General features: G+C 41.0%; 1 protein-coding gene across 3 annotated transcripts in view; it reads right to left on the bottom strand.

Annotated features, from left to right (window-relative positions):
• The window catches only part of NCK2 (NCK adaptor protein 2), an 85,247-nt gene that overhangs the window by 24,158 nt on the left and 48,944 nt on the right, over positions 1 to 12,145 (bottom strand). For all 3 annotated transcript variants that reach the window (XM_083819371.1, XM_083819370.1, XM_083819372.1), the window contains one exon: positions 5,864 to 6,105. In XM_083819371.1, coding sequence (XP_083675497.1) covers positions 5,864 to 6,089 — 226 coding nt within the window. In that variant the 5' untranslated portion in view covers positions 6,090 to 6,105. The remainder of the gene's footprint in view (positions 1 to 5,863; positions 6,106 to 12,145) is intronic.

The following is a 12,145-nucleotide window of genomic DNA, read 5'->3' as shown; positions in this document are numbered from 1 at the left end:
GCCAAATGGAAGCTAGAGCAAATCAGGTAAGACAACAAATTTTTACATGAGGTTTAACTACAGATGGAGGATATTTTCTGAAACCTTTTAGTCAAGAAGGGTCAAACTTCTGTAAGGTATTGTGGCTAAAACACAGCAGCCTAACTAGAAATAATCAAACAGGAAAAAAAATAATCTTGGGCATGTGCTAGTTGAAAAAACCTTCGGCTGCTGCTGGCATCTGTCAGAATCTGGGTAGAAAAGAAAAAAAAGTAGGACATAACATGCCAGAACTACCCAAGTTTGGACACTAAGAGTTCATTTTTTTCCTGTTTGTTTGTTTTTTATATCCTCAAAGCCAAAACAAGAAATAAAGACTGACCCCCACACAAGTTAAAGGCTGATGACATATTTGCGGAATTAGATTTCATGGCAATGGTTTAGCTTTGAGTTGAAATATTTGTACTAAAAAAGGAAGTACGCCAAGCCTCTTAATCAGCAGTGTTTTCCAGTGTTAAAGAAAGTAATGCATTAGAAATGACCTATTCTGTATTTCTACATTTTACTAAAATGAGGTTGTTTTAAGAAAAAAAAAAAAAAAAACTTCCCCTGGCAGTTTCCAGAAAGACCCAGTAAAGGCTGTATTAATTTGCCCTCATAAGGGAAAATGTTAAGAATACACGTGGAAAAAAAGCTTTTTAAATAAATACATATATATAAAGGAAAACAATTTGGGGAGGGGAGAGGTGTAAAACCAACGATTTCTAGAAATGATGATATATAAGCACTCGGGAACTGATGCACAGATCTCCAAACTGACACGGGTACACAACCCGGAGGTTGACAAACACAGGAAATTGTCCTGTACACTCCCAACACGCTGAAATAACGCACACGGAACGGTGATGCAAGGTTTTCTGTGCTTTACATCTCGTCTGGCAATTCTTACTTTCCATGTGAAACATCCGGCATCCTGAGTGAACTGAATCAAAAAAAGTTACTGAAACATTTTGCTGAAATATGTAAGCTGAGTAAAGAAGAAATCTGAGGAGTCTCTCAGACAACTTGGACACTTCCATGACATCTTCACAAGACGACTTATTTGCCTTCATTATCAACACTCATCCCTAGCATGTCTCTATTGTTCCTACACATACCACATACACTTGTCCTGTAATGGTGATGTCCAATCTCACTGCCTTTTAATAAACCTTTGTTTTCTTTTGCTGGGCATCTGTTAAAACAATACATTAAAACTACCAAAAAAAAAAAATCCTTTAAGGGTTTTTTTATTTGACTGTTTATTAAAGGGAGCAAGGTGAGACACCTTTAAGAAACTACAAGCCTACAGCACTGGTTGTGAAGCAAAAGTATTGGACAGAAAATCATGGATTCACACGAAACACTGGCACAATGCTTCTTGACCCCCTTCATCACTCACTTTTGGCAGGCTGCTGTCTGAGGAGCTGTACTGCTGCTAGGAAAATGATCTGTAAATGTGTGAAAAAAATGCTGAAGTGTTTTTTTTGCTTACACAAGCAAGTAAGTTCTTAAATATTTTTGCTTTCTTCAGGTAATGGTTCTATTCAGAATGACAGAGATGAACCAGAAGATGCAGATCACTGATGCCACAGAAAAGGGATCTTGTGGCTGTGGATTCAGAGAACTTGGAGGCAGCTCTGGGGTGGCACTGGCAAACACCCATTCGGATCCAACCAGAACCAGGATCCCTTCTAACCTTCCAATGCGTGGGAATAATTATTACAGAAGATCTCAGTTTGGAAGATGTGTGCTGAAGGTCTCTTGCTTAGTATGACTTAACTTAAACGTATAAGAAATACCCTCCCCGCAGAATAAATACTGTGCGAGGAAACTATTTTAAACTTCATTACAATGAATGAAAATGAAATTTTAATCACAGGCCTGGAAGCTGGCTTTTGCCTAAAGAATAGTAATAATTACCAGATTTCATTCAATATGAGCAAACAGAAGACAGTAATTTGACATGGCTAAATTGCCATTAACTTTCTACTCTCAGCATTACTCAATTAAGACAGAAAAGGGAATGAGAAGTTAAATCATTTAAAATACTTAGTAGGTGGCCTATACTCTACATTTCCTTAATTAAAATGGTCAGTTGTAGCTATGTGTGTAGGAGAGTTCACTTGAGAAAGAGATTTAAGAATACAGAAGTAATATCAAACAGAAAAATGATGAAAACAGACAACCATCAACATAAAAATCACAAGTCTTGAAATCTCTTAGTCATTTAATGAAAGAGAGAATCTTTGGAAAATTTCCCCGATGGCTGGACTAAAAGAAGATAGAAAATAACAGGGTAAGCCCTTAGAAGGAGGAAAAAAGGTTAGTGGTGCATAAAAGGCTCTTGTTTTGCAAAAAGAGTAGGATATCTTGTCAGAAATTACTGGGGGTCATTTGGGATATGAAGTGAGCTGGTTTTCTGTCCAGAAGTAACTGATTTAACGAATGTATGCCAACAAGTGTTAATCAGCCTTCTAATTTGCATCTGATACATTTAAAAGAGCTGGTTCTGAAGGCGTTTTATTTGCTGATAGTCTTTTTGCAAGATGCTGAAGTACAAGGGAAATTCCAGAAGACTACCACAGTGCTGAAAAAAGGGAGGTATTTTAAAATAGCAAGCTGCATGACCCAGGTACATTCACTCCCCTGAAACCCAAGCCAAACAACAGTAAAGCTGATGGGATTCCATTAGTAAGTGTTAAGGGTCTGAAATTCAATTAATGACAGTCAACAGTTTTAGGAAAATCAGTTTTTATCATCAAACATGCATGAGTTAATTCTCTGATGAGATTAAATTTTTTCCTGATAAAGGCAACTGCACAGAGGTAATAAAACTTTCGTAGTGCACTTGGCTTTTTCTATATGAGACACCGATGTATTAACTGGTGCCATAAACTTTCATCAGAACACACATTACACGGATTAAGAACTGCTTAGCTGATGCATCTTCAACAGCCAACTACGGAGACTATTAATTAAACAGCCATAGATCTTATGGGGTCTCTCACAATTTGAACTATGACTGGCGCTTTTCATATTTACTGAAAACTGGGAAGTATAAATCAGCCACCGGTAATTGCTGTGGATAACCGTACGACTGGCAAATAGTTACAGGCAAATGTATGAGGTGGCTGCCCCATCCCTGGAGGTGTTCAAGGCCAGGCTGGATGGGGCTTTGGGCAGCCTGGTCTGGTGGGAGGTGTCCCTGCCCATGGCACGGGGCTGGAACTGGGTGGTCTGCAAGGTCCCTTCCAACACAAACCATTCTATGGGTCTGTGCTATACTGGACAATGCACTACATCACTTGTGTGGTAACAGTGCTTTCACACAAACTGTGTTTAAATACAAAGAAATGCTATAAATTAAGGATGAGGTCAGGAGAAGCAGATCTCCAGGGCACAACCACTTGCTGGGGCGCAAGGACTGACACCCATGACCACCATTCCCATCCGTGCTGGGTCAGTCGGTTTTTAAACGTGAATTTTCTTGTGATCTTAGGAGAGGCGCTAGACATATTCCTCTAAGGAGAACCTGAGAATTTGTTTCCTTGGACTCAGCAAAACTTCCCAAAACTGCTTCACTAGATCAAACATTAGTCTTCAATTAAAAAAAAGGAAAAGAAAAGCACAAAAAAGCACATTCTTGCTGCTCACTCTGAACAAAGGATCCTCTAAGGAAGGACATGCACTCTCCTCATTCTGAATGGGAAATTAGTCCTTAAGTCTTGCCTGTCTTGCTGTACAGTAAGATTTACTGGTGGACTTCAGCTCAGGAAAGGTAAAAAGAAAATTGTACAGATGTGTCTGGCACACAGCACAGATTTAAGTTTCGTTATGCTAAGCAGTTCACTTTACTAAAACCATAAAGAAAGAAAACTCAAGCATCTGCATTTCTGTGTGTGAGGGGATGTCACGTTTAACTTGAGCCAACTTGTGGGCTACGTATGGCTAAGGCAGTTTCTCACCATCACAGGATGTAGCACGAGAGCTGTTTTGCACTCCCTACGCTTAGCAGGTACACGTGGTCACTCCAAAAGAAAAACCCTGGCCTCTGCTGTTATGTTTTTTTCGGCCTCTACTGAATAAACTTAACACACAGATAAAATTACAAGCACAGGAGAATCGGTAGATTGCAGCTGCGGTCCTTCAGAACTTAGAAGGCTGTGCAGCTACACTCAGAGGGCTGAGGGTTAAAGACGTGACACGAGGGAAGGTTCGGACACGAAACCACCAAGGCTCTTCTCGCGCCATTTTGCTGGTCACCGCCGTAACGCAACAAAGCACCCTGCAGCATGCACCTCTCTTAGGGTCAAAGGGGTAAACGTGACCACATGCTAGGACACTTCTGCGCTCCTTCACAGGAAAGAGAAGAAACCGAGGAACACATTGCTCTTGGATATAGATAAAAAATGTGTTCGTTTTCATCAGGTAAATGCTCTCCACATTTTACTCTAACACTTGATGCGTTATCACAACAGAAATGCAACTGGTACATAAAATAACTTCAGACAATATATACACACATATGTACACACACACATATTTTAAATAAGCTAAGTCCATGTAAAGGAGCTTAAAATCAAAACTGGGATTTGCATTTCAACTAGTTAACTTATGTTGGAGCTTATTCTTCATACAAATCTTCGGAGAGTCATAATCACATTTTCTGGCATTTTAATGAACACATCACAAGAAAAAACTGCAGAAAGGTCTATTGTTTTAAATATTACCACCGTACATTTGGTGATAGCCTCATTTGCCTGCCACCCATTCTGCTGTCCTCGATTTCCATATGCTTCACGGCAGCTCAGCAATGGAGGACATGATAATGACAAAGTGAACAAGAAATCTAAGCTGTTGGACAACAACACTAGCACTTGACACCCAAAGTAAACCTGCATGAGCTATTGCCATGTTACTTTTAAGTGAACCTTTTCATTTCCTAAGAAGTCCAATCCAACCACTATTTTTCTATTAATGAGCTGATATTTTCTACAGAAAAATGCAGCAGAATGAGTTTTCCCTACATAAGAGTTTGCAAAACACAGGCAGAAATCCAAACACATGCAAAAACATTTCCAAAACACCTCCAGGTACACTGTTTTATTTATTACATCCTTAAACACCACCAGCAGGATTTTTAGCCTCTATATGTAAAACAACCACTTATCACTACGTTTAACTGTCACCAGCCCTATGCAAAGCCCTTTATTTTTCAGTCACAAAATCATTGCAAAATCAAAGATCAAACTCATTTCACCTGACTTTCAAATACATTTCTTCTAAATACACTCAATGTTTTTGAAAGGTATGTTATAATATAAGATGATACACTGTCATGAAAAAAATAAATGCAAATACAAAACGCAGTACATATTAACAACTTGTAAGCAGAATGATTGTCATCTCAGACCACAGAAGCAGAACCCCTTGACACTGTGCACGGCCACACTACATAACCCCATTCGTGAAGTGACTTGGCTTTGCTATGACAGCTATGCTGAACAACCCATCTACACCTTTTTATTTCTGAGAAGACTTGGCATGAGAGGAGAGGACTCCACAGTTTGTATCTCAATGAAAACACTGATCTTCAGCCACTGAAAATATATAACCTCTGACAAACTGGAACAGAAGTAAAATACCATTCTCCTGGATGTGATGTGAGAAAACCAGTTAGAGACCACACCATTCTCCCCACCCCCACTCTCTCCTTCCTTTCCCCCCTCAGTCATCCAACATTTCACCTAAGGAAAGAAGGACGTTAAAAATATTTATATGCACATTGCCAATCTGAAGCTCAGCAAGCCAACTAAAATTCCAAAAAAATAAAAGAACTTACCCAATGTGTCTTTTAGATTTTTAACCAGAGAACCTTTCTTCAAGCTGTTTTTTCGCTCCACATAATTTGATGGCACATATCCCGTTTTGTTGGCCGCGTTTCTTACCCTCCACCATGTCTTCGAATCATCTAATAGCCAAAGACGTTCATTTTTCTTGATGTCAAGTTCTTGGTCCTGCTGTGCAGTGTAATCCCACTTTGCAATAACAATAACTTCTTCTGTCATCTTTCATGGAGTCCTTCTGCAACAAAATAATGGAACATGTTCATCAATAAATTACATCATGCAACTCTTGCTCAAATTTTTCAAGCTCTTCTGAAATAGGCAAGAAAAGGGAAGGGAAAACAAGAAAGCCATACAGAGAAAAAAAATCTCAGAAGCTTTAAAGATAAGGAAAGTCCCGATGACCTTTCTTGCTTTTTCTGCCACTGAAATATGACAACACCCTGATAATGAAGTCTAGTCATAAGATCTTTGCTGTATATGAAATATTATGCAGATACATATTAACACAGTGTAAGTTACAATCCCCATTCAGTTTTTGCTATATGCATTATAAAACTATCCCAAACCCAGCATTCGAAGTTCTGATTTGAGAAAAAAAATATAGCAGTATTCCAAAAATGTATTTCCTTCCATCCTAGTTTTCATACTTAATACATAAATCCTATACTCACAGTCAAACAGACATATTACTTAGAATTTTTCTGCATTTAAAGTTATCCATCTTTAAGTAGGAAGCTAAAAATACTTCAGTATTCAATACATTGGGTAATGTGTTTTAGTGGGGAAGTCTCTACCACCAAGAGGGTACTGTTTCAGTAAGCCTCTGTCCAAATCATCTTGTAAAGGCAGCACACAAGTGCCATTTTAGGAGAAGCCTTTGCTTCTGCTTTGCTGCCAAGATGAGCACCCACTGCATTTTCCTGGGACCTGCTGCCATTTCTTCTCTACCCTAAACTTCTCCAGAGTGCCAGAGAAGACTGAACAAATAGTCTTTTTTGACTTATCTGTAGCAAGAACTATCTTTTCAGAAGCTATTTGTCATCCGCATGCCTCCACAGTTTCCTACGCATCAGGTAATTGCCAGGAACAGAGCAGCTCCGTGACAATCAGCGAGCACAACAGCGAGCAAGGAAGAGAGGAGTCCCAGGCCAGTACCGCCGACATTCCAGCATATTGTAATGCCAACCAGAACAGGGTTACTTTTATCCCATAAATTAGGATCACAGAATCATCATGATTGGAAAAGACCTTAGGGACCACCAAGTCCAACCATCAACCTGACCTGCTGAGCCCCATCACTGAGCCGTGTACCCTAACGCCACGTCCCCAAATCTCTCAAGTACCTCCAGGGATGGGGACTCCACCGTCTCTTCAGGCAGCCCATTCCCACGCTTGACCACCCTCTCCATGAAGAAATTCTTCCTGATATCCCATTTAAACCTCTCCCGGTGCAACTTGAGGCTGTTTCCCCACGTCCTATCACTTGTCCCCTGAGAAAAGAGACTGACACCATCCTCGCTGCAGCCTCCTTTCAGGTAGCTGCAGAGAGCATTGAAGTCTCCTCTCAGCCTCCTCTTCTCCACTAAACAGTCCCAATTCCTTCAACCACTCCTTGTTAAATCTTTTTTTTCTTCTGAGAAGTTGCTTCAAGTTTTCTGATTGCTGGGTTTTTGTTTGTTTGCTTTTGGGGGTGGAGGAGGAGGTCAGGAAAGAGATGGGAGATGAGAATTTATTTGAAAATCAGTGTAGCAGACTACTTTTTTTAAAAGGGAAAGCTGTGCATTTGCAATAAATAACAGTTTAGTAGAAGCAGATTCCAGACTACTTTGAATTATTCATCTCCAAGGATCTTTTTAGCATGATTTGACTTTGCTGCCTAATCCTTACCAGTCCACTAACCTAGGGTAAACATGGACACTCTAATAGTCTACTTGACAGAGAACTCAAAATCCATAACCTCATTCAGAAATTGTTCTGTTCAGCATGTAAGTTACACCACTTCTATTCAGAAGTGATATTGCATTCTGTTCTGCAATTTGTAGGTACACACATACACTTCCTCCCCTTCCAAACAAAAAACGCAGAGGAACATACAGCAGTTAAAAACACAATTTGAGTATGGGTCTACGCAGCTGACAGCCCCAAAATGAATTCAAAAAGTTGTGATGTTCTGAACAGGAAAGAAGAAACAGAAGTCTTTCCGTTCAAAATGACTGTGGCGTACGCATACAGAATTGTGATATTTACAAGAAAAATCATTATACCCTTAAAAAAATCCCCCCCTAAAACAGTAACGCTGTCTGACACTGACAAAGACATAGGAGAGCCTGAGCTCTGGAACGCCGTCTCCCATAAAGCACCCTGGTTTCTGACTCGCATGCAGTGGGCAGATAGCCTCCAGATCGATGCGCTGATGTAGCCATGGGGAGACTGCAATCAAGCGTGTGCTGGATGCCGCTGCCGTCAATACAAACTCTCTCTCCAAACTAGATCGATTCATTTTATCTCGGCAATTGTAAAATGGTCAATTCGCACTATTCCTGGGGATATGGAGAACGTGAAGAAAGCGAGCACTAACAGTGCAGCTGGCTGATGGTGCTCCCACACAGGTTCTGCTTCTAAAATGGTTATTTTCACAACACAGGCAGGTTGAAGTTATCTATCCGTATTACAATCTGTTAATTAAAAATAACACATTAGGCATAACATTGCACTAGTGACCAATGGAAAACTCTTAAACTCCTCCCATTCCTCTAAAGCTAAAAAAATCCCTGAGTTGTCCGCTGCTGTAAGAGTCATTGAGCTTTCCCCAGAGTGTTGGGCAAGGACAGAAGAGAAGCGCAAGAAAAAACATGTGTCAGGGCTGATGAGGTCAACTATAGGGTCCTTGGAAACTCCCTCGGGACAGGGGCCCTAAGCTGCCTGATTTCCACAGCTCCAGCTTGGCGTTACACAGGACTGCCACTCTGAATGAGAACTGCCATCACATCACAAGCAGACTCCTCGCATCTGTAGAAATGTAGGAAGGCCAAGTTTCTCAGGTGGCATGCTCATACACAGCCCAACTCAGTAAAGCAAGCTGGGTTTTGCTTCATGTTAATGGCACAAGCATCTCTACCCAACAGTAGACAGGAATTACTCCTTTTTTATAAAGGGTCAAAATGCATCGTACATCTGCAGTTAAACATTTGTCCACTTAAAGCTGTCTGCATACATGTGGAGGGGTTTACTTTGTGTTTTTTTTCTTTTTTCTTTTTTCTTTTAAATGTGAGGGATCAGTATTAAAGTTCTTAAAGTTACTTTCTTAGGGTTGCTTCATTCGACTTGCTCCATCGAGGACAATCCAGTTCTTCCTGTGACATTTGCAGAGCTAAGATTTCCTTGTAAGTGAATACGGACACATTTGTTCTCCAGGAGAGGGGCTGCAGAATTAATGGTTTTGAAATGTTTCTGCCGCACAGCAATGTGCCAAACAAAGGATTAGAAGCAACGACATAACTAGATCTGGGGGAAAATGTAAGGAACAAAAAACAATGCAATCTTCCAAAGCATTTGAGTGTTCCATATAAATTTAACATGCACTCAGAAGGCAAAAATTCTTCAGTATATTGCTTTTAGACTGCACAATCAAAACCAGTTCCCGCAGACTCTAATGTTAACATGACTCTTTCATATCAAGAAAACCCATTACTGCTAGGAGCATGCTAGCTTCTGGCACGTTCCTCTGCAAAAAGCTCACAAGTCCTAACGCTGAATTACCAAACCTCCTCCTCACATCAGATATGACAGCATCTCGCACTTCAGAAAGCACCAATAAAAAGCTTTGAAATACCTATGCAAGCAACTCCGAGTTCATCAAATGCGACATAGCCACTTCTCACTACAAAGGATTGTTTTGCTTTAAAAAGCGTGTGTGTGGCCTTGGGTTTTTAGCTTACTGCATCCACAACCCAGACCTTCAAAAGGCGATCTCTGTATTAGCTACAGGACGTAACACTTCCAACCCCTCTTCTGCCTCCACTGCTAGCAGGGCTGGTAAGCTACTTGGTTTTACCACCCCTGTATTTGCCAAAATGTTGGAACCGATCAGTTGGAAACCACCAGTTCTGTGCTTTCACTGAATATTCATGGACTATAAAAGCTAAAGCCAAGCTTGTTTAGCAGACAAGGGCTTTTGGAGATGGCATCCAGCTCTAACAACAAAAACGAGTGGTAAACGGCAAGGCTTCCAACTGGACGGGAGCACATCCCTTACTGGCCAGGCCTAAGCACTGAAACACAAGAGCAACCAGGCAAGCTTTGGTTATATCCCCAACACAGCTGTGAGAGTCCAAAAAATAAAAACTATCTCTTTCCCAGAAAACGAGGCTGTTTAAACCCGATTTCTCTAGAAAATACACCATGTTTCTTTCTGGAGATTATAGCCAGAAGTTAAAACCGAAGCATGGAGAAAGTGAAAAGAATGACTGCAAAGCTTTGCAGGAGAAAACTCTGACCAGTGGGTACTGCATTGAAATGACAAGTGGTTTTCTTAAGGGGACCTCAAGCAACTCCACTATAATGGCAATTTCATTAATGCTATCAATGCTACCATCGAAATTCCAAGTTATCTTTCCACGAGCTTCTGTGTCTATGGCTCCTAAGGTAGCAGCTAACTCGAGAGGTAACATCTGCACCGTGCTTCACCCAAGCAGCCACTAGCAGATAAAACCAAAGATAAAATACCTCAACAGCGAACTCCGGCACAATGTTGTGCGATACTAAAAGAGCTGCAGTCTTTGAACTGAAGACAGAACTTACTGAAGTATAAATGTCACGGAAAATGTCTTTGGGTACAAGAAAATTATTTTTTAAAAAAATTATTTAGCTAGAAGTAAAAGAGCAGCTTTTGGCAGCTACAGAAAAACACACGCCTTGGGGAAGGAAGACAAGCAAAAGTGAGATGGAAAAAAAATGAGTTATTGAGAATGGATTTCTAATTCATGCATAAAAACAACAGCTACCAGAATTTCCACTCTGTTCCTAAATGTGGGTGGTTCTGAATCGGTTTCCAGAAAAAGTGCAACAACGCTAGGAATACCTGCGTGTAAGCATTGGATCGAGCTCAGCTGTTTCAAACAGCTTTGTCTCTTCTCTCCAGCTGATGGCTTGGTTAGGAGACAAAGTCCTCCTTCAGTGGCAGCTGCACTACTCCAGAAGCCCACATGCAAATGTTGTAACACAAATACATCCCTGGGGGAGAGAGTGAGGCTGGAAACTCTGCTAGGCTAGGATGGCAGTGAACAAAATCCCAGCCAAGTTAAAGTCAGTTTTAAATAGACTGTACTTAAGTCTGCTCAAACAGGTGAGGGACGTTAGCTAACCCTATGGCAGAACAAGGCGAACACCTGATACTGCTGCTCCTGCACAGACTTTATCACAGGAAAACCTGGAAAAGAGGAGACATCCAATAACTATCAGTGGTTCAAGAATTTAACAGTGTTGAGGGAGAAAAAAAAAAGAACCATCCCCTTACAGTCTTTGGAACCAATGCTCTTAGCACTGAACCATGGAAGCAACACTATTTGTGGGAACTTCAGCATAGAGGAACTTAATTTGCTCCCTCCCACAAACTTGTAAAACTACTAGTGATTTGTCATATGAAATAAATTACTTGGTCAGTTGATAGCATCATCAATATAAAACTTCCTAAAGTTGTTACACAGATCTCACTCTCTACAGAGCTCCCCAGGCCAGGATTCTTTGTTTTCCTCTCCAGACAGGGATAATGGGTTTCTTCCACAAAGATAAATAGAGACGGGTCCACTCCGGTATGCCATTTGAACAGGCACCTTCTGCTTGAGCCTGACACAGGCACAGAGTGCCACCAGCTGAGTTCCTGGACCCAACCGGCAGCAAAACATCACCTTCTCTTGCCTCCAGGAGGAAGGCTGGGGGCCGTGCAGGGACACACAGGGTTAGCAAGGACAGCACGCGCAGGAGGCACGGCTGAGCTTTGAAGGCACCCTGAGAAAAGAAGCGGTTGCTCTCCCCCTGTGCACGATTCGGTTTGCAAAAAGGAACATGACTGAAAAATGACTGACAGTAATGCCTGAAATGTAATCCCTCAGCAAGGGAACAAGCAAAAATTCTATTAATAGGTGGTGACAATGCATATAACAGACTGTTCTGGAATTGGATGTGCTCCTAAGAAAAGAGAGGCATTATGCTTAACTGGTACAGAGGCTCTTAGGTGACGCTGATGTACATAAGACAATCACTATACAATATTAAGT

Source organism: Anser anser (assembly GCF_964211835.1).
Source record: "Anser anser genome assembly, chromosome: 1".
NCBI lineage: Eukaryota > Metazoa > Chordata > Aves > Anseriformes > Anatidae > Anser > Anser anser.
Note: the sequence above shows the minus strand (reverse complement) of the source record. Positions and strands in the feature narration are given on the sequence as shown.